This window comes from Primulina eburnea, chromosome 7 (genome assembly GCF_022965805.1).
Source record: "Primulina eburnea isolate SZY01 chromosome 7, ASM2296580v1, whole genome shotgun sequence".
In the NCBI taxonomy this organism is placed as follows: Eukaryota; Viridiplantae; Streptophyta; class Magnoliopsida; order Lamiales; family Gesneriaceae; genus Primulina; species Primulina eburnea.
In genome coordinates, this window is record NC_133107.1 from 2262754 (window position 1) to 2286053 (window position 23300).

The 23300-nt window shown below is 33.3% G+C and overlaps 3 protein-coding genes across 6 annotated transcripts; all 3 read left to right on the forward strand.

The window, feature by feature from the left end:
• Positions 1 to 57: 57 nt before the first annotated feature.
• Positions 58 to 6208, forward strand: LOC140836526 (nucleobase-ascorbate transporter 1-like). Of its 3 annotated transcripts, none has more exons than XM_073202112.1 (14): positions 58 to 279; positions 1490 to 1587; positions 1795 to 1971; positions 2103 to 2203; positions 2293 to 2368; positions 2662 to 2721; positions 2807 to 2994; positions 3079 to 3175; positions 3842 to 3928; positions 4060 to 4118; positions 4225 to 4316; positions 4583 to 4660; positions 4740 to 4897; positions 5288 to 6208. In XM_073202112.1, the coding sequence occupies exons 1-14, from the start codon at positions 204 to 206 to the stop codon at positions 5498 to 5500; spliced, it is 1560 nt and encodes a 519-aa protein (XP_073058213.1). In that variant the 5' UTR covers positions 58 to 203; the 3' UTR covers positions 5501 to 6208. The 3 variants fall into 3 exon arrangements, with proteins under 3 accessions (XP_073058213.1, XP_073058215.1, XP_073058214.1); XM_073202114.1 differs by having other exon boundaries at positions 5331 to 5473; XM_073202113.1 differs by lacking the exon at positions 58 to 279 and adding an exon at positions 298 to 462.
• Positions 6209 to 7443: 1235 nt separating this feature from the next.
• On the forward strand, positions 7444 to 10828 carry LOC140836527 (protein CELLULOSE SYNTHASE INTERACTIVE 2-like). Of its 2 annotated transcripts, XR_012119107.1 has the most exons (3): positions 7444 to 9267; positions 9386 to 9450; positions 10518 to 10828. XR_012119107.1 is itself a non-coding variant. In XM_073202115.1 (2 exons), exon 1 carries the CDS (start codon positions 7532 to 7534, stop codon positions 9233 to 9235), a length of 1704 nt encoding a protein of 567 aa, XP_073058216.1. In that variant the 5' UTR covers positions 7445 to 7531; the 3' UTR covers positions 9236 to 9267; positions 10518 to 10825. The 2 variants fall into 2 exon arrangements, 1 of the variants encoding a protein (XP_073058216.1); XM_073202115.1 differs by lacking the exon at positions 9386 to 9450 and having other exon boundaries at positions 7445 to 9267; positions 10518 to 10825.
• Positions 10829 to 18765: 7937 nt separating this feature from the next.
• On the forward strand, positions 18766 to 19227 carry LOC140837355 (2S seed storage albumin protein-like). The gene has a single exon (XM_073203486.1). The coding sequence runs from the start codon at positions 18766 to 18768 to the stop codon at positions 19225 to 19227; it is 462 nt and encodes a 153-aa protein (XP_073059587.1).
• The last annotated feature ends 4073 nt before the right edge of the window (positions 19228 to 23300 follow it).

Genomic DNA, 23300 nt, shown 5'->3' on the forward strand with positions numbered 1-23300 from the left:
ATATATATATATATACACACACACACATTCTTTCACTTGCACTTTTTCAACTTTTTTATCTGTTGCTGTTGCTTCTGCTTTAATTTAATGTGTTCTTGTTTCTTCCTCCTGCCTTCTTCATATTCTCCCTCTCAGAGACTAAAAGAACCAAGTTTTATTCTTTGATTCTTGAAGGGCAGGAAAAGAAGAAAGAGTTATTATCAATGGGTGACATTACACACCCTCCCATGGAACAGCTTCAAGACCTTGAATACTGCATTGATTCTAATCCTCCATGGCGTATGTGGCATCATTTCCTTTTGACACATTACTAAAAACTTTAGAAATACATTCCTTTGCTCTTTTTCCAAGTCTGCATATTTGCGGGTTTTGTCAACAAAAGTTGTTTCTTTTGAAAGATAATCAAGAATGGTGTTCAGTTGTATGAACAGTGAGTAGGAGAAGAGATGATAAATGTGGAAGGTTTTAGCTTTTTCGGGGCTTAATTATTTTAGTTTTTAGTCGTGTGGATTGTTTCTCTGTGAGTTTTGGCATCTTTATAACTTTGTGGGTTTATGGTTTTCTATTTTTTATTTTTTTTAAAAAAAACTTACGACTTATGTTTCTGGTGTTGTAGCTGTTTTTGGGAGTTATGGACCAAATGAAAACGTGGATTTTGTTTACGAATCTTTCTTTTAATAACCGTTTACGAGGAATCACCTGACATTTGTGTGCAAATGTATGAATTTTGGATGTGCGTTTTCTTTACTATAATTAGAAAAAATATAGTTCATCGTGTCTAAACCGGATCATGCTAAAAATTTCTGGTTCATTAATTTTTTAAATGGAAAAATGTGCGGTATTGAATGGGAAAAGGACTTTGGGACGTGGCAATCAAGAATGTGGAGAACTGTTTTTGTGCATTGAACATAGTAATGAAAGGAAGTTACTAGAGAGGATGATGATCTCTGAATGCCAAGAATTTTTTAATCTTTCTGTCATCTTTGAATTATTCTCAAATTCTCTAGTGAAGCCGGAGATTGTGGGTGTTAATTTGAAGCATTAAAGTGACTCAGTGAAGGAAAGACAACATTTCCTTCTTTATGCAATATCATTTCTTTCAAGATGTATTCTTTGTTTTCTTTGTGGCAAAACTAAAGTGCTAAAGAGTTGAAAAACCTGGCTTTTCAAATTTTTGCCATTTGTTGTGTGACAAGTATTGGTGAAACATAAAGTATAAGAAAAATGAAACAACTTTTGAAGTCCTTTAGTTGGCAAGGATTGAGTTCATGAAGACAAAATACTCTGAAACTCAAATCTTAGCTTTTGAGGCCTTCCTGGTAACTATGTTAAGTAATGAAATTTTGAGAATAATTTCTTGGAATTTGTAGAATGCAAAATTCCAATACAGGTTTCTTCTCTTTTAGTCTTAGTTATAATAAGATTTACTGATTATGGCGTTTAACTTTGTGTTGCCATTGTATGCTTATGCGAGTATTCTCGTCTGCAGCCGAAACCATCTTGTTAGCATTTCAGAATTACGTATTAGTACTTGGCACAAGTGTGATGATCCCAACGTTGCTTGTCCCATGGATGGGTGGATCTGATGTAAGTTATTCATTTATGCTTTTTAAAATTTTCGCCAATTGAATTTGACGAATCTTGATTAGATTGTTAAGATAGCTCCTGAATGTCTTTCAAGAATTTATACATGTAACTATTTTCACAATTCAGTTAAAATCCCGTGCTTAATTGATTTGGGCATTAATTTGACTTGTCATTTCCTAACCAAGTAATGTGTTGCTGATCAAACAGGGCGACAAAGCACGTGTCATACAAACACTGCTTTTTGTAGCTGGCATAAACACACTTCTTCAAACGCTCTTTGGAACAAGGTTACCTGCCATTGTTGGAGGGTCATTCGCATATGTCATTCCTATAGCATATATTATTAACGAGTCATCATTGCAAACAATTAATGAGCCTCATGTTGTAAGTACCGAGTACCATTTGCTTTATGTTTTTAATAATCTGGATTCCCATTTTTTAAGTCCTAAATTTATGTGTTTATATTATTCATGGCACCATGCAATTTCATGTATAGCACTTGAATGCTTTTGCAGAGATTTATTCAAACAATGAGAGCTATCCAAGGAGCTCTAATAGTTGCTGCGAGCATACAAATAATTCTTGGCTACAGCCAAGTATGGGGACTCTTTTCACGGTATAATGTTGATAACCAAATGTCAGAAAAACAAAATAAACAAGTTCCACTTTAAATGTGAAATATTATTTGTTTTTCGTATTTCACAGATTTTTCAGTCCTCTTGGAATGGCACCTGTCGTTGGCTTGGTTGGTTTGGGATTATTTCAACGGGGCTTTCCTGCGGTAAATTATTGCCGTTGATATTTATACTTCATTACTCTATCTTTACATATTCTATAGAATATATTGTTTTTATGTTTTAAAATGCCAACATAAATTTCCAAATTGCAATCTTCTCTCAGAATTGCCTAAAACACAATAATTTGAATCAAAAAAATGTATGATAGAGTCTAAACTTGCCCCATGTGTCTTCATATATCATTTACTCCACCTAATTTGTGGCTTGCTGTGTAAGCTCGATGCAACAAAACCCCTGTATCGTATTGTTGTTTGATAACATGTTTTCTAATTTACAGCTAGGGAATTGTATAGAAATTGGCTTACCGGCCCTTTTCTTGGTTATTGGATTGTCACAAGTGAGTAAATTTTGAACATCTGAAGCACTGCGTGATTATGCCTTCTTTTCCTGACAATGCTGCAACTAACAGTTTTCAATTACAGTATCTGAAACATGTTAAACCATTAAGGGAATTCCCCATCTTTGAACGATTTCCAGTATTGGTTTCTGTCATTGTTATTTGGGTATACTCCCTCATACTAACTGCGAGTGGAGCTTACCGTAACAGACCGATTGTTACTCAGCACAGTTGCCGTACAGACAGAAGCAACCTTATATCCACAGCTCCATGGTTGTATAAACACAAGTAAACATTCTGTTAAATTGTCTGGCTAAGTCTCTGAGAAATCTAACAGTATATTTTCCGTTGTCCAAGGTTCAAGTTCCCTTATCCTCTTCAGTGGGGGCCACCGACTTTTGCGGCTGGTCATGCCTTTGCCATGATGTCTGCTGTTCTTGTCTCAATGGTTGAGGTATTGATTGAAGATTTTCTTCTCTATGGAAGTTTTAGTAGCTTGGGTTAAAAAACTACCTTGAAATTTCAATATGAGCTCGACGTGGAGAGTGCTCACTTGATATTCATTTTCACATATATCACTTTAATTTGATTGATGTCAACTAAACTGGTTAAACCGGGAAGGAAACTTTAATTTTACTGCTATGCTCTCCAATGCAATAAATCACAATCAAACTACCTATTTGATCACAACTAAACTACCTATCTGGTCTTTCTACTACCAACTTTTTTTAACCTGTAGTTGGAAGGCATTAAATGGAAATTATACCCTCCTTAAAAAAAAAACAAGGCAAGATAATTTACCACGTGTGAGAATATTCTGTATTATTATCAAAAAGGAACCATCCATTTAAGCTTGTTGGAACTAATTGTCAGTAATACCTTCAAAGATATGATGAAATTTTTTGAGTAATTGGAAATCTTACCCTTTTTGCCACATATGCAATAGATGTTCAGATTCTGATTTCATGCCAAGCAGATTACCAACTGGTGGTGATAAAAATCGATCAACTTCCTTTCAAGAACAGTATATAGTGGTTTTTTAAACAACTATAAGTGTTGCACCATAATTTTTTGTTCTGAACAAGGTGTATATACATTATGACTTTAACATTATCTGCAGTCCACAGGAGCGTATAAGGCAGCATCTCGTCTGGCAATTGCCACCCCACCTCCTGCCTACGTGCTCAGCCGTGGCATTGGTTGGCAGGTTTGCCAACCTTTACTCAACTTTAAAATTTCACTTCCCCCATGAACTCACGTTACATTTTTTTGCTATAAAAGATCTGATATTTGAAATAGATATTTAGGTTGTGTTCATGATGATTGATATAAATACAGGGAATAGGCGTTTTGCTCGATGGTCTTTTTGGAACGTGCAGTGGTTCTACTGTATCTGTGTAAGTAATTGAGAGTCTGGAACCGGAATATCTTTATTCAGTTCATTATGTTTGATATTCTTCTTGAATATTTTAATGCGACAAATGCCCTGGAAACATTTGACAGTGAAAATGTGGGGCTTCTGGGACTAACTCGAGTTGGAAGCCGTAGAGTTGTACAGATTTCATCTGCCTTCATGATATTCTTTTCCATCTTTGGTCAGTATCAGTATTCTTACTTCATTTGATTTGGAATATAGAAAATGCTACTTTATCCGATGATTATTGGTTGGAAATATGTGACGACAGGCAAAGTATAGAATCCAAGATAGAATTTTCCTTTTTGTCACCTTAAAAAGTGTAAGGACTGTTGAAGCAGCGTGTATTGTGCTATAAAATATTTCAGTTTTTTCCTTCCTCGGAAGTGAGGCACCCCGTGACTTTTGTTATTTTGTTCTTCAAAAATTAATTTGTGCTGGATGCAGGGAAATTTGGTGCTGTTTTTGCGTCTATACCATTCCCAATATTTGCTGCATTCTACTGTGTTTTATTCGGTCTCGTGGGTATGATATCAACATTCATAACACCTTTCATTCTCTCGAGTTTGTTTACTTTCGAGGTCTTATACTTGCTTGCTTGCAGGTTCTGTTGGCTTATCATTTCTTCAATTCACTAACATGAACTCTATGAGGAACCTCTTGATCACTGGTCTCTCACTGTTCCTCGGGATCTCTGTTCCTCAATTTTTTGATAACTATTGGAATCCTCCACATGGACTAGTTCACACAAAGGCTGGATGGGTAAGATTCCACATTTCGCTCTTGAAGTTGTGAGTGTTTAAAATGTGTAAATTACGTTATCTCTTGTTGAGGACCTTAAATGGGATCAAACCAAAATATTCCTACTCTTTCAAAATTATAATGATCTCACTCATCCTCACTACAACCGTTGGTAGCGTCAATTGTCATTGTTGTTCAATGTGATTCCATGTATAGCACATGGTCGCCAATGTAGCATCTGTGATGGTGTATAATTTAAAACAATTAGTTGCAGAATTACTAAAAGCTGTAGCCTTTTGATACCTTGGCAAGGAATAGATCCTACAATAATCTTTCACGTGTCCTCTTGTTCCATTATCTAACAACTCTCCCTTCTACATCTAACTCCACGCCTAGTTCATGTTTTTGCAGTTTAACGCGTTCCTGAATGCCATATTCTCATCTCCTGCAACAGTGGGATTGATTGTCGCTGTATTTCTGGACAACACAATAGAAGTAGAGAAGTCGAAAAAAGATAGAGGGATGCCTTGGTGGGTAAAGTTCAGGACGTTCAGGGGTGACAACCGGAATGAAGAATTCTATACATTGCCATTTAATCTCAACAGATTCTTTCCACCAACATAATCAAGTTTGTTTCTCAAGGAAGATTCAGGTTTCTTCTGAAAACTCTTATTCGATGGACATGATTAGCTAGATTGCATTTCTTGGGGCAAAAATTTCCATTTTGGATAGTCTTGTTCGTTGAACGTTATCCATTTTTTGGTTTTTGAGGGCAAAACGGGATTTAGAACATCTAAAAATTACTTTTTGTAGGGTCATTCTAACCTCAATGAAATAAGAAATTATTCTCATTCTTTTTGTTTGGTTCACTCCTGTCGTTATATTATGATTAAATATTAATCATAATCGTTCTTAAACCATTGTTCTAAACCGACAACACCTTTTCTCAATAAGGTAAACTATAAAACCACCGGTCTACCGGTGAGAGTCTAATACAAACAGTACCTGCTAAGTAAGAAAACCAGTAGGATCCAGTGGAAAATACAGATAAGTACACCACATAACAAAATCTTGATCTTGTGGAAAGTAGCTTTAACGGAAGGATCATCCCCTACGAAAATCTTCTTGTTCCGAGCTTTCCATATCTCATACACAGTAAAAGCAAACCTGAACATCCTAGCCATGTCAATTACATTCCTCCTGCGATAATTTTTATGAAACCACTTCAGAGCTGTCCTAATTGTAGTCACTGAATGAAGCCTATGAAGCCAAGACCGGACCAGACCCTGAACCACAAAAGCCTGCTGAAGCTGCACTAAAAAAAGAGATGATCAATAGGAGAGTGCTTGTTACTCAAGAAAAACCTACGATATATGGCGTAAAAGTTTGTCAGAAGGAATAGACAAGATAGACAGCCAGAAACATTCCACACCTTGTACGAAAGATCTAATAAATTCCAATTTCCCAGCATACATGGTCAAGCATTCAAATAAACAGCGAATTGTAAAGTTAAGATTTTAAAAATAAGAAAATTAAATTTTCAAATAAACAATTGGTTCTGACTAGTTTAATTGGTCAAACCATGTTTAAGTGATCTCTCGATCGCACTCGTAATCGATTCCTAATCTAATCCGTCGATCTTGTTCGATTTCGAAAATATTGATTGTAAGTACACAAACACTTGTGTTTTAGACATTCATCTTTCGTCGTTAAAAGTATCGTCTGTTGCATGGAATACGTATTAAATTAAAAATAAAATAAATTCCTGACCAACTCGTAACCCGTTTAGCCATGTACTCTACTTGGCCCACGCTTTGTAATATCTAGCAGATTAATATAAAATATGAGTTAACGTGTAATAAACTTTTTGTATATAAAATATGAATGTTGTAATTTTTATCTAATTTTGTGTTTGAGTCTTTCTTTTCTCATGCCTTTTAATTTCTCTCGCACGGAAAATGATATTTTTTATAATTATACGTTTGATCTGAGAGTATAATTGACTGTTTTAAGATCATATGATACAAAAATCAAGAATTTAAATGTTGTTTACGAGATATCCTTCGTCCAACTTAAAAATAGAACATGTATAAACTGTCACGGCAACATTTTTTAGTCGAACGTGATATTAATAACTTTTATTTGAATTTAGAAGCTTGATCAAACCAGCATAGCTAAATCTAACACACGAGGCTGCTTAGGTTATTCTTATTTAACAAATAAAGAATTAATCTTTCAATAAAATCAAAATTAATCATAATATAAGTCGATAAGTCAAAGTCAAAAATAGAATAAATTAGGTTATTTGGTAGCAACTGAGTAAAAAAATATGCAAAAATTTATGTGAGACGATCTCACGGGTATTATTTATGAGACGGATATCTTATTTGGGTCATCCACAAAAGAGTATTATTTTTTATGCTAAGAGTACTATTTTTTATTGTGAATATGGGTATTTTTGACCCGTCTCACAAATTATGATCCGTGAAACGATCTCACATGAGACTCACTCAAAAAAGTAAGCGTAGCTGTGTCACACTCACACACAATATGTGTGTGTCAGTGTGTGTGTTCCTCGTTTACTCATTCTCATCTTTTTAAGAACACAAGAAGCCAATATAGAAACATAAAATTGTTATTGAATAAAAGTAAAGAATGATGTATCCCGCCACCGTCCCGCCACCGTCTCCTTCCGAGACCCTCGATCGGGTAACGCAACTCCTCGGCCTTCTCCTCCCTGCCACTCTTTCCGTCACTTGCTTTGCCTCCAAGTGGCAGGTTCTTCGGTCGAGACTCTCTGATCTTAAATCCCTTCTCGCAGAAGTTTCCGGCTCCCCTCACTGGTCGGAGAATCCTTTGATTCTTCCGATTATTCCAGCATTGCTTTGCACCCTCCGCCGCGTGCAGACACTCTGCGAACAGTGCTGTGACGCTTCTTTCAGACGCGGGAAGCTTTTGATGCAATCCGATCTTGACATGGCCGCTGGATGGCTTTCCAAGCAAATCAACGACCTCGACCTCCTTCTCCGATCTGGGGTTCTCCTCCAGTCTACCGCCATCGTTCTCTCTCAGCCCAGTGTTGGTTCCTCCAAGGAAGAACTCACCTTTTTTATCAAAGACCTATTTACTAGAATTCAGATCGGTGGGCTTGAGTTCAAGCGGAAGGCGTTGGATTCATTGATTCAGCTCCTTTCCGAGGAAGAAAAGTCTGCAGGGTTAGTTGCGAAGGAAGGGAATGTCGGCTGTTTGATCTCCTTGCTCGATCTGAATGCGCATGATTCCGTGCGGGAACCAGCGGTTGTGGCAGTGTCACTCCTCATATCAGCTGGAGATTTTCCCAGGAAATGCTTGTTTGAGGAGGGGGCATTGGGCCCTTTGTTGAAAATAATCGAATGCAGCTCTATGTCCATGAAAGAAAAGGCTTCCATGGCTGTGGAATTCATTACCGCTGATCCTGACAATGCTTGGGCAATTTCTGCTTATGGGGGCGTCCCGATACTATTAGAATTATGTAAATCTGGCTCCCTTCTAGCTCAATCGAATGCTGTTGGTGCGATAAGGAATGTCTCGATTGTCGAAGATATTCGGAATTTGTTGGTCGAAGAAAGTGCACTTCCTGTTTTGATGCAATTGCTTATTACTGGGAATCCATCAGCGCAAGCGAAAGCGGCCAGTTGCGTATCCATTCTTGCTTCTTCAGGTGAATATTTTTGTGATTTGTTATTACAAGAAAAGGGTTTGCAAAAGTTGCTACATTTGTTTCATGAGTGTTCAAGTGCTGAAACTTTAGAGCATGTGTTGCGAGCTATTTATTCATTATCTGCTACGGATGCGAGTTATCGCATTTTATCTGGTTCAACCATGTTTATTGTACAAATCGCGGAGCTTATAAAGCATGGGAATGTAATGTTACAGCATATTTGTGCCTCCTTGCTTGCTAATTTATCAATTAGCGATGGTGATAAAAGGGCGATAGGTGGGTGTATGGGCTATTTGGTGAAGTTAATGGAATCCGTGAAGCCCGGTGGTATGCAGGAGGTTGGGGCAAAAGCGTTGATATCATTGTTGTCAGTGAAATCAAATAAGAAAGAGTTCGTGAGGGATGAGAACAATTTGACAAGGTTGGTGCAAATGTTGGATCCTAAAGACGTGGTTGTTTCCAAGAAGTTTCCGGTAGCAGCGGTGGTGGCAATCATGACTGGTGGTAGCCAAAGTTGTCGAAAGAGGCTTGTGGCGGCCGGTGCTTGTGCCCATTTGCAGATATTGACAGAAATGGATGTGGTCGGAGCTAAGAAAGCTTTGCAAAGAGTCTCCGGAAATAGGCTGAAAAGTATATTTACAAGGACATGGGGGGGCTAGTTACCAAAGTATCTAATCCTCTGCCAATGAAGGTATCAAAAATTAAACTTGACATTGAGACAACTAATTAGTTTGATCATTTTTTATTTGCTTCTCTTAATTTCTTGATGTCACACGGCACATTTTGATTGTTTCTCTTCTTGATTGCAGCAAGTTGATTAATACTTTGAGATTTGCATGTTATGTAGTTTCTGAGCTGAAAAGTGCTTTATCAGGTTAATTTCGGAATGTTAACCAAAGATGCAATTTTTACTGTATAGATTCATATATTTTGATTTCTCTGAGATTAATTGTGCTGTAGATTCACATATTTGGCAACATTTTTATTTGAAAATTTATTGTCGGATGATTCGGATTAAATTCTTTAAAAAGGATATTTAGCATTGCTAATCATATGAGAAATACCTTGTATGGCCTCTGTGATTTTGAGTTTCTTATACCTTACTAATCTCCTTTCATTATCCATTTTATTATCTATTTTTCTTTCGTCAGTGACAGTCCTAAAAACATTTCAATTATTATCTCAAATTCCCAGTTTTTCCATTTGACAAGAGCAACCGGGATGACACAGTCTGTGAGTCAACTAGAATTATGTGAAATCTATGGACATTATTAATAAATATCTTGCATCTAAGTGCGGCAGATTAGCAGAAGAAAGATGCTTATTAAATATTTTCCTTGTGCTCTTGACAGCAAGATAGTCCATTTTTGCGTTAATTATTTTTCTTCATTTATAACTACTAGATTTAGCTAATATTCATAGATGCTATCCAATTTTTTTATCATGTTAATTATCGTGGAATTGGGGCGTGGACTAAACGCTACTGTAATCCATTTGTGACGGATCAAATTTACTTTGATGGACCTTAATATCCAACTTGTAATGAAGACTCAACTGCAAATATCATTTCATTTATAATGTATTAGCAAGCACAGTAGATGGTTTTTATCAGCATTAAATACAACCTAACAGATGCCACATGCTTACCATATAGAATGGGTCAGGCTGAAGTGTGATTTTTTTTGGATCCGTGATCGTTAGCCATGTATATATATACATATATGTGTTTGTAGGGCTCACAATTGATTTTGCATGATTTTTTTTTTCCACACCTGTTATTGTTATCATATCTTCTTGGTAGGTATCATGTGTCCCTTGCTAGAAAACACTGGACCAAAACGAATTCAGATCACATTTTCTCATTATTCTATAGATATATTGTCCAACAATTGCGTCGGTGTAGTTTTTTCCTCTCTTTACTTTATATTTATTTGGTCACAGGAACTTTCTTGGTTTCTCTAACTGTCAACTAGGAGCCAGCTCGAGCTCGGTGAAAACGCTCCCAGCCATCGACCGATGGTAACATACTGTAATATAATATATGGTGAAAAAAAAAATATATTAAACAAGGATGCAATTTTAGGGTGTATTCTTGTTTCACTTCTTTTGTTAAGAAGTTTGCCTGCTTTTTTCTAGTCTTTTCGTCTCTGTAATTGCTTTTCTTTGATTTTGCCCAAAAATCGTATACAACTTTTTTTGGTAATGTAATCCGTGGCTGCGGCCAAAACATATATATATAGAAAGTGGGAATGTTTCTTCTTGTACATTCATTCTTCTTTGTTTGGTGGGATCCGATTCCCCCTTTTGCAATTCAACAGTTCTATTCATTCTTATACGCGTAGTTTAACCAAAAAAAAAATAAAAAATCACATATAATTGGGGTTTTTTGCTCCAAACCAGTATGTGAAATATCGAAAATGTATACTTCTTTATTGTGAAAATCAAATAGGCATCCAGCATCCTATATCATAAATTTTATAAAAGCTGCATAAACATCTTCTATGTTGCCTGAAAGTTGGTGAGTTGGAGTATTTTAACGATAGTAAAATAGTGATCAAAATGATCAGCGGATAAACGATCAGAAAAAACTTAGTTTTCTAAAAGTCATATTTCAGATAATCTAGTTTCTTTCTCTTCTTCCAACGGCTGTCATCAGGCCTAAATTAGAAGACCGATCGCTTAGCAAGGGGCCTATCATATTAGGGGCAAAGGTGGGCTGTAGCCTGGCCCTTAATTAATGTGTAGCCCATCCATTTTTTAACCCAGAGTATTTAATGGACAATGATAGAAGGGTGGTGGAAAAAGAGCTTAAAATTTGCAAATCAACCACCGCTAGGCATTTTGGCAAAAAAAGGAAAAATTGTTGGTTTCTGTAGAAATAAAATATTTGTGGTTTTGTTTTTTGTTTGATTATTTATGTTACAGTTTATTATAAATATTCTTTATCGTTGATTTTTTTTTTTTTGAACGATTTTGGCAATTTATTGGATAGTAACAAATTCTGTATCACCTTCTCCTTGAAATTTATTGATTAATTATGTATTTTGACACTATACTTCAGTTTCTTAGCTTAAGGAATTTGAGTGATGTAAATATTATAATTTATTCATGTACTATTAATTTAATTTGATGGAGTTTACTTTACAGTTACCAAAAAATTCTAAATCTTCTTGATTACATGTATATCATAACGAAATATCGAAATTTTTTTGGTTAAATTTCTTGATTACAAGTATATGTTTATATATGTACTTTAGAACAAATTTTAGCCCATCAAAGTAAAAATTTCTGATCACTCCCTTTTATTTGTCATTTCAAATTCCAAACATTTGTACAATAATATATACATATATATATATAAATAACAATAATAAAAACGATATTGTCAAAATTCTAATAAGTAAAAACATTATTGATGACTCAAATAATAATAAATGCGAAATAATTAGTAACTAAAAATAAATGGAATATTTTATTAAAATTCAATTTTACATAGAACAATATATAAAATTCCAAGGGCAAATTTTAAAAAAATACCTCTGTACATCTTTTGTTTAAGATTCAGTACCTAGATGATTTTGTTTACAAATTAATACCTGACAACTCTACAAATTTAGTTTTAGCTCCCTACAAAGATAAATTTACATTTTTACCCTTTTATTACTTAAATAAATATATAATTTTATCCACCAAATTAATTGTGTGTTTTCCATCTACCAAAATATTAGTGCCTATTATGGGGTTTCAGATACTTGATTTTGTTATTTGAATACTCCAAATGTGTAAAAAAATACTATATATTCGAAAAATAATAAGAAATTCTGTCATTGTTGTTTTTTCATTAAAAATGCTCTATGATGACTTATTCATGTCATTTTATTTTTTAAAAAATATAGTTGCTCACTCATCATGAAATAAGATTAAGTACTTATTTTGACATATAAAGTATCTATTTTGAAGTTCCAGATACGTGATTTGACTCTTTAAATACTCCAAATGTGTAAGAAAATACGAAGATCAGAAAATACGAAGATCACCATAAATTCAGTCATTATTTGTCTTTTCATGAAAGGTATATTTGGATGATATATTCATCTCATTTAATATTTCTTTGTAAAAAAAATTAAATTCCAAACTAAGCCTGTAAATTTTAAAATATTTAATTTTACTTGAGAAATACCTATTTTGTAGTAGCCCGAATTCCAAATTGGGTAATTAACGGATTAATGGTGATTAAGAAGGTTTAATGTGTAATTTTGACCGTGGTCATGATCGGATGGACCGAAGATGGTTCGGTAGCACCGAAGAGTTCGGACGATCCGAAGTAAGTTCGGTGGATCCGATCATGAGGTGTCAAGAGTCGATCGACACGTCGGTTTACATGCAAGTTCGGATGATCCGAAGTGTAAGTTCGGTGGATCCGATCATGAGGTGTCAAGAGCCGATGGACACGTGGGAGTTCGGACGTTCCGAAGTGGGTTCGGTGGATCCGAACATAGCCTATAAATAGTGCTCGAAATTCCTCATTTTGGATGGCAAGTTCTTGAGTTGTGTCTCATATTTGAGAGGTTTGGAAGGTTTCTAGGGTAAGTTGTCGGTCGAGCGATAGCCAAGAGCTGCCAGGATTGGTAGCGTAGCGACGCCTGAGTTACGACATCAAAGGGCTGTCGACGGACGCAGGTAAACCCTAAACCTTTGGTAGTACTGGTTTTGCTAGTCGAGCATGGTAGTATTGTTCATTGGGTATGCTTTTGATGCGTAGGCTTGTTCTAGACCTGATTAGCGGTGTTGCATAAGGCTAGGCTTGCTGTGATAGAGGTACGAAAGTACTATCCGAGATATCCTGGTCGAGTATACATTCTTATATGTGTTGCATGATTATGTGGTGCATTGATATATGTCATATGATGCATGCTATTATGTCACGCTTTATGATGCATGTTGCATTTCATGTTGAGCCGTATCTCCTTCGAGATAGCCTTTATTGTTGAGCTGTATCTCTTTCGAGATAAGCTATATCTTGTGGGGCCGCTCAGCCCTGTCTTGTCTTGTGGACGCATGGACACTGAGAGTACACAGTGGCCGACGGGTCGGGAGGGCTTCGGTGATCCGGGACATTTTTGGTCCACGTCTGTTCTTGTAGTGGATGCAGTGACCCAGAGGAGTACCGCGCGGCACTATCCACTTGGCGCCTCTAGACTGAGCATTTTGAGATCCTTTGTTACTCCTGTTTCTTGACCTACCTTGGTATCATATCATAGCATGTGCATTTCATATAGGTTTGTATACTCATGCTTTTGTACTGGGCGTTCTTATCGCTCACGTCCTCGGTTTTGTTTATCTTGGACACCCCATTCCCGCGGGGCAGGCCTCAGGTTGGACAGCTCAGGAGGAGGAGGACGTTGAGTAGCTGGTTGGTTTAGTTCTTTGGTATCTTTTTGATTCGATATGGTTGTACCGAATATATTTTGAGTTGTTCTGATTTAGATTGGGTTGTATAACTATTGTCGTCGGCCATATTTCCGCTGTTATCTCTGATTATTATTAATTAAGTTAAGTGCATGCTTAGTTCTTGATTAGTAGGTGATTCTGGAACGGGTCACTACATATTTTGAGTTTGCAAATACTTGATTTCGTAAATGAGATACTCATAATATGTATTAAAATACTGGATATTCAAATAGACAAAGTAAATTCACCAAGTATTGGTATTTCAATAGAAAATGCATTTGGATGACATATTCATCCATTTAATATATTTTTTGTTAAATTTTTTTTTTAAAATAAACATGAAAATTTTAAAGTACTTAGTTTTACTTGAGAAGTACTTAATTTGAGTTGATAAATACTTGATTTCGTAAATGAGATACTCACAATATGCTTATATATTTGAATAGGCAACGTAAGTTCTCCAAGTATTGGTATTTCTATGGAATATGCATTTGGATGAGAAGTACCTAATTTGAGTTTGTAAATACTTGATTTGACATAGAAGATACTCATAATATGTCATAGAATACTGGATATTCAAATATGCAACGTAAGTTCACCAAGTATTGACTTTTCATGGAAAATTCATTTGGGATGTCATATTCATTTCATTTAATATATTTCTTGTAAAAAAAACAAATTCTAAAATAAGCATGAACATTTTAAAATACTTAGTTTAACTTGAGAAGTACCTAATTTGAGTTACAAATATTTGATTTCGTAAATGAGATATTCACAATATGTAATAGAATACTGGATATTCGAACATGTAATGTAAATTCTCCAAGTGTTGGTATTTTCATGGAATATGCATTTGGATGAAAAGTAACTAATTTGAGTTTGCAAATACTCGATTTGGTACAGGAGATACTCATAATATGTAATATAATACTGGATATTCGAATATCCAACGTAAGTTCACAAGTGTTTGCTTTCCACAGAAGATTCGTTTGGATGACATATTTATCTCATTTAATATATTTTTTTGTAAAAAAAAAAACAAATTCCCAAATATGCATGAAAATTTTAAAGTACTTAGTTTTACTTGAGAAGTACATAATTTCATATTGCAAATACCTGATTTGGTACATGAGATACTCATAATATGTAATAGAATACAGGATATTCGAATATGAAACTTAATTTCACAAAATGTTGGTCTTTCTACGGAATATGCATTTGGATGACATATTCATTTCATTTAATATTTTTTTGTTAAAAAAAACAAATTCTCAAATAAGCATGAATATTTAAAAGTACTTAATTTTACTTGAGAAGTACCTAATTTCATAATGCAAATACTTAATTTGGTACACGAGATACTCATAAATATATAAATAGACTACTTGATATTCGAATATGCAAACGTAAGTTCACCAAGTATTGATCTTTCCATGAAAGATGCATTTGGATTATATATTCATCTTATTTAATATTTTTTTGGTAAACAAAATTATCAAATAAGCATGAAAATTTTAAAGTATTTAGTTTTACTTGAGAAATATCTAATTGAGTTTGTAAATACTTGATTTCGTAAATAAGATACTCACAATATGCATTAAAATACTGGATATTTGAATCTACAATCTTTCCATGGAAAATTTATTAGGATACTTATTCATGTCATTTAAATAAATAAACACAGTTCATTATTCATCATGGACTAATTGGGAGATGCATTATGAACATATTTCGTAAATGAGCTTGAAGTTTGCATTTTAAGCATTTCTATCGATTTTTGAATTAATGATTTATAAAATACTCATCAATATTAATTGACAATACTTTTGATATTCATTGAATGACTTATTTGACAATTATTCTTATTTGACATAATACTTATTGGTATTATTCATTATACTTATTAGTATTTTTTTCTTTATACTTATGAGTATTAATTTATAATATCATTAATATTCATTCACAATACTTGTTGGTATCATTAAATGACAAGACAATACCTCATTTGATATCATCCACATTAATATTCATTCATAATATTTATTGGTAATCATTCATTATATGTATCAATATTCTTTCATTATACTTATTATCAAATTTGAGTTTTTAAATGATAAAATCAATTATCAGTAGAATCTAATTATGTAATACTTTTAACAATTTATGTATTACATTTTTATTTCACGGATCTCATAATCAAAGATCACTTAATATTGAATTCAAATTATATATTTTGACATCATCAAATAATCGAATCGAATTTGAGTATCTAATGGTAAAATCAAGTATTTGCGAACTCGCATTAAATACTCTTTGTACCAATTTAGTTATCATATTTTTAACTTCAGCAATTTAGATACTCTTCGTATCAATGCATCTTCCATGAAAAGAACAACACTTGGTTAATTAATGTTGCCTATTCGAATATCCAGTATTTTAATACAGATTGTAAGTATCTCATTCAAGATATCAATTATTTACAAACTCAAATTAGATACTTCTCAAGTAAAACTAAGTATTTTAAAATTTAAATACTTAGCTAGGAATTTTTTTTACAAAAAAAATATTAAATGAGATGAATATGTCATCTAAATGCATCTTCCAAGGAAAAATAAACACTTGGTGAGCTTACATTGCATATTCGAATATCCAGTATTCTATTACATATTATGAATATCTCATGTACCAAATCAAATATTTGCAATCTCAAATTAGGTACTTCTCAAATAAAATAAGTACTTTAAAATTTACATGCTTAGTTAGGAATTTGTTTTTTGTTTTACAAAAAATTATATTAATGAGATGAATATGTCATCCAAATCCTTATTCCATAGAAATATCAATACTTGGTGAACTTATGTTGTCTATTCGAATATCCGGTATTTTAATATATATTGTGAGTATCTCATTTACGAAATCAAGTATTTACAAACTCAAATTAGGTATTTCTCAAGTAAAAATAAGTACTTTAAAAGTTTAATGCTTAGTCGAGAATTTGTTTTGTTTTTTTTTAAAAAAATATTAAATGAGATGAATATGTCATCCAAATGTATCTCTATAAAAATATCAACACTTGGTGAACTTACGTTTTTTATTCGAATATCCAGTATTTTAATACATATTGTGAATATCTCATTTACGAAATCAAGTAACTCAATATTACTTGAAACTATATTTTTTATATCCAAAAATAATCAAAATTGAGTCTTAAAAGAGTAAATCAAGTATATGTGAAATCAAATTAGGTAATATTTGTATCAATTTAGGTAACACGTTTTTTATTCACAAATATCATCATCAAAGAACATTAAATATTATCTTCGAACTATATATTTTGACATACTCAATCGAATTTGAGTATTTAGAAGGTAGAATCAAGTATTTTTGTACTCGAATGATGTATTATTTGTATTAATTTAAGTATCACATTTTTACTTCACTAATTTCATCATCGATGTCACTTAATATTACTTCAAATTATATTTTGGCATCCTCAAATAATTGGATATGAGTATTTACGGGGTACAATAATTTATTATAGACTCTAATTAGATACTCTTTGTTCCAATTTAAGTATCACATTTTAACTTCACAAATGACACCATCAAAAGTCACTTAATATTACTTGAAACTTAAGTATTTTCTTACACATTTGAAGTATTCAAATAATCAAATCAAATATTTGGAACCCCAAAATATGTATTTTATCGATCAAAATAAGTACTTTTTTCTAATTCAACAATGAGTGAGAAACTGTGTTTTTTTCAAAAATTAGATGACATGAATAAGTCATTTTAATGCATTTCCAATTAAAAGACCAACAATTATTGAATTTATTGTGATAGGTCGAAGATCTAGTATTTTATTACACATTTGGAGTATTTATAGAGTCAAATCAAGCATTTGGAACTCCAAAATAGGTATTTTGTAGGTCAAAATAAATATTTAATCTTATTTCAATACAAGTGATGACCTATATTTCTTTTAAAAAAAATAAAATGACATGAATAAGTCATCCTAATGTATTTTTCAGGAAAAGCCCAACAATGACTGAATTTATGGTCAATGCTCGAAAATATAGTATTTTCTTATATATTTGAAGTATTCAAAAAGCGAAATCAAATATCTGAAACCCCATAATAGGTACTTTGTATGTCAAAATAAGTATTTACTATTATTCCATATAATTGAGAAACAATATTTTTTAAAAATTATATTTTAAATAGAAAAGACACATGTAATGTTTGTGAATAAAATAATATATTTCTTTAAATAATAAAGGGTAAAAATGTAAATTTTACCTTATAAAGGTTAAAACTAAAAGTATATATTTTTCAGGTACTGATTCCTAAAAAAATATATCTAGGTACTGAATCCTAATTGAAATTTTGGGCAGATGCATTTTTCTTAAATTTACCGAAATTCCAAACCTTTATTCGAAAAATTCAATATTTACCTCGAACAATAATAGAAGGATACATTTTATTAAACTTTATTTTTCTAGAATACAACGATCAGATGATGTTAAAAACCAAGTCCCTAGGCATGCACTTACAGACGTGGAAGCTCGATTCCAATGGTGATGCCACCTCTCCGTCCTTTTTCCGGTTTGCATGTGAATCATATTCCACGTTCTCGCCATGCAAACGCTTTACTCCACTACAAATACCACCCTAGCTCGCCTTCCATTTCCTCGCACCAAACACAATTGATCAGTGTGTATCAATCTTCAAATATTATGACTAGAGTCATCGCTTTCGCCGCTCTATTCGCTGCTCTTCTCGCCGTGGCCAGCGCTACGACTTACACCACGGTGGTGACCACCACAATGGTTGACGAGGAGAACCCACGTGGCAGGGGAGGATCCTGCATGCAGGAATACGAACGACAACAGAAGATGAGCCACTGCCAGATGTGGATGCAGAAAGCGGGAGGACGCTACTTGGATGCTTCCTTCCTGAGGAGCACTGTGAGCAATCCAATGCGGGGACAAGGCGAGCACCTCCAGCAGTGCTGCCAGCAGCTGGAGCAGATCAGCTCTCCATGCAGGTGCGAAGCCATGAAAATGATGTGGAGGGAGCAACAAATGGAACAAGGATCCAGAAGGGAAGAAATGCAAGAGATGAGGGAAATGGTGGAGAATCTTCCACAAATGTGCGGAATGCAAATGCATGAGCAGTGCCGCCTAAATGCTGCCTGAAGTACTCGATAGCCCACGCTGCCCTCATGCCTTGAGAATAAAGTTGTGCCTGTGCAGCCATAAATCTCGTTTGCTGATTTTTGGCCGCATGCATGCAATAATTAAGTAGAATTTATGCATACTATCGTGTGTAATTTTTACATTAAAGTTTTACATGGTGGTGCAGCGTGAGTGTATCTTCTCCAGTTTGGGGTTGAATATATATCCTTTTTATATTACTGCAGCTCCAAGGTTTATGATTATTCTTCTGCAACTTATGAAATTTATTATTATTATTATAAAGTAAAATAAAGCATGATAGATATCTAGCCATATTTCTTAACAAATGGAAGATACATATATATGTCGAACAGGAACTCGGTGGCGTCTCCCCATTCGAAACTACATAACAGAAGTTTTAACCAAATATGGTGTCACTTTCAACTAATAATCACTTAAAACTGTGTAATTCTCCCCATTCCAAACTACTAATAAAAATCACTGCTCTAACCTTTAATATTAGCCAAGTACTCAGAACTCAGAAGATATATTATTTTATGAAGTAGTTAATAAGCAGAACTAGGATTTCAGAAGGTTGAAATCTCGTCGAACTCACTCGATAAAAAGAACAAAATACACAACAAATTACACAAAAAGGAAAAATATAATATAACAAATTACACAAAAAGGAAAAATATAATATAATTCTAGTTACGGTCAAGCTTGTATGTTTTTGTTTTTAAAAAAAAAAAAACTTTTTGTCTTTATAATCAACATGGGAAAAATTACTTCTTTTTTTTCCCTGTAATTTGTAATTTGCAATTTTTTTTTTTTACTTTTGCTCTTGTTTACAGTAAATTTCTATTTTTAACATGTAATTTTTTGGTTATATTACGATTAATTTTCATTTTTAGTTTGTAATATTTACGTTTTTTCTTTTTTAAAATGAAAAAAAAAAACATATCAGTTAAATTACCAAAAAATGAGGAAAATAAGTATAAATTATATTAATAGAAATAGAAATTTATAGTTAACCAAACTAAAAATAAAAAAATATAAATAAAAAGACAAAAAATGTAGGTTTCACGAATCTTTATTTGTGAGACGAGTTAATTCTAGCGATATTCACGATAAAAGTGATACTTTTAGCATAAAAAGTAATATTTTTTTATGGATGATTTAAATAAGAGACATGTCTCACAAATACGATTTTTGAGATCGATTCGCACACGTTTTTGCCAAAAATGTAACATAAGAGAGAGAAAATCATGATGGCCATTAAGTATGGGTTAATTAGTTATAAGCTACGTTAATAATACACATTGTTTTGAGAGTGTGATTGTGTTAGAAGATTTATTATTTTTAAACATAAAAAACTAATGTATTTTATCATGAATTTTTAGAAACCTAAGATATCAATAACGAGGAAAGACGATCCAGAAATAACTGAAGAGATAAAAAATATTGATAATTCATTCATATACATGAAACGACAATTAATGAAAACATAATTGTTTCATCCATCCCAATCAAACATTTTGCTCAATATACCACGACCTTCATCCGCATCAGAAAAATAAATACCATCGGCCTGCACTTCCCAATAACACACCCCGGAGTCTATGCATTTCTTCCTAATGTGACGATTAAAGACATCGAAAGCTTTTTGTTTGTTATCCCACCAGACATGACAGAAGAATTTAGTATTGAGCCAATAGCTTTCGCAGAAATGCCAAGAAAAATGTTGTTTTCTCGTGACGATGTGATATCCCATGTCGTCATTTCTCGATGCGCAGTGCAACGTCATGGGGTTAGTGTTCTCCGGGAGATTATTCTGTACTTCTACCACGTATGCCCTCGTGAAAAAGCAAGAATTTTTTTCATGAGGAAATGCAGCTTGTACGAGCTGGCCGCTACATATTATTATTACAAGAACAAAGGTTAAGATTTTGGTTTTCATTCTTAAAGAGAAAAATACAAATATTGATGAAGTACTGATCATATATCGATATTGGAATTGGATTTTAAATAGAGGTGGTGAAAAGTAAAAACTGCAGGAAATTTTTAAAATGGTGTTGATTACGTACAGAAGATTGAGGGAATAATATTCTTGAAGAAATTAAACATAATATGATTGTCAAATCGATAATTTAATTATCGGGATTGTGATTTGATGTAATAATTTTTTTCAGATGTATGTTATTATCTAGGGAAAAGTTGCAGCCTCGTCAACGAAATGTCGAAATATTTTATATAAAGTATAATTTTATTATTTTACTAATCATATATATATATATATATATATATATATATATATATATATATAATATTTTTTTTTGACTTGGTGTGTGTGTGTGTGAATAGACCTTGAGAAGGGGAATTGACGGTGATCAAATGTTATATAATATATTAATTACATGTTCAAAAAAATTTTATATAATATGCTGCTTTTTATAGATAAATATAACTAATAATAATTTGAAATTTGGTTAGTCATACAAGACCTATTTTTCTCGAAACTTAAGAAATGGTCGAGTCACAAATAGTATAAATTAATCGCGTGAGAAGATTTAAGTATTTTTAAACATCAAATTTTGATGTATTTTATCATGAATTTTTTTAAAACATAAGATATCAACACTAAGAGAAGATGTGATCAGAAATAATTAAAGAGAATTCGGATGAAACGATATATATTAATTCGAGTTAATTTCAAACACAATTCTTAACTTACTAATGTTTCATCCTTAATTCCTACATCCCAACCAAACATTCTGGTCAACTGTGCACGAGTATGACCGTCAGAAAAATAAAAACCATCCATCTTCACAGCCCAATAACACTCCCCGGTCCTTATGCATGTTTCCTTGAGTTTACGATTAAAGACGTCGAAAGCCTTTTGTTTGTTATCCCACCAGATATGACAGAAGAATTTAGTTCTGAACCAATAGTGTTCACAGAACGACCAAGAAAAAGTCTCCGTTCTCGTCACATTATGATATCCCATGTCGTCATTTTTTGATGCGCAGTGCAGCAACATGGGATGAGTGTTCTCCGGGAGAGTGTTTTGAACTTTTATCGTGTATTTCATTGTGAAAATGCAAGTCATTTTTTCATCAGACAATGCAGCTTGTGCGAGGCTGCATGTTACGAGAACAAAGGTTAAGATTTTGGTTTTCATTCTGAAAGAGCAAAACTAAAAATTAGTGTATCGATGGAAGTGGATACATGCATGTAATTTAATTTCTTTTTAAATAGAGGTAAAAATTGCTCGAAATTTGTGTTGATTACCGAAGATTAAGGGAATGATATTCTTGCGACGGAGAATGCGGACGAAATTATACACATACACAATAATTAAATATGGTCGTGGTCTGTCAAGAATATTTTAATTGATCGGGATTGTGATTTGTTGTAAAATAATTTTGGTAAAAATCTGTGTGAGACGGCCTCACAAGTCGTATTTTGTGAGACGGATATCTTATTTTGGTCATCCATGAAAAAATATTACTTTTTATGATAAGAGTGTTACTTTGTATTGTGAATAACGGTAGGATTGACTGTCTCATAGATAAAGATTTGTGAGACCGTCTTATAAAAGACATACTCAAATAAATTTTTTAAAGAAGACAAAAACTTGTGTGAGACGGTCTCACGGGTCGTATTTTGTGAGACGGATCTTTATTTGGATAATCCATGAAAAAGTATTACTTTTTAGGCTAAGAGTATTACTTTTTATTGTGAATATGGGTAAGGTTGACCCGTCTTACAGATTGTGATCCGTGAGACGGTCTCACATGAGACCTACTCTTTAAAGAATGAGTGTGTGTGTGTGAGAATAGAGACCTTGAAAAGGAGAAGTCAATCAAATCTTATATAATATACTGATTTGATATATAAATATAAACTGAAAAAATTGTGATTGGGATTGCTTTGATTTGGCAATTGAACAGACAACTATGCATTAAAAATAGGATTTGGATGTATAGTAATTGCGTGAGATGATGTCTCGGTTAGTTTTAGTTTTAGATAAATTTTCAATATTCATTGAATTGAAATTTAAAATCCATAGATCTAGAATTTATTTTAGTATT

What these genes read in the sequence shown, in the direction of transcription:
- LOC140836526 (XM_073202112.1), top strand. Translation starts at nt 204, where the DNA reads ATGGGTGACATTACACACCCTCCCATGGAACAGCTTCAAGACCTTGAA. An exon ending in TTCAACGGGGCTTTCCTGCG is followed by an intron (nt 2,369 to 2,661) that starts GTAAATTATTGC and finishes TCTAATTTACAG; the next exon opens with CTAGGGAATTGTATAGAAAT. An exon ending in GATATTCTTTTCCATCTTTG is followed by an intron (nt 4,317 to 4,582) that starts GTCAGTATCAGT and finishes TGCTGGATGCAG; the next exon opens with GGAAATTTGGTGCTGTTTTT.
- LOC140836527 (XM_073202115.1), top strand. Translation starts at nt 7,532, where the DNA reads ATGATGTATCCCGCCACCGTCCCGCCACCGTCTCCTTCCGAGACCCTC.
- LOC140837355 (XM_073203486.1), top strand. Translation starts at nt 18,766, where the DNA reads ATGACTAGAGTCATCGCTTTCGCCGCTCTATTCGCTGCTCTTCTCGCC.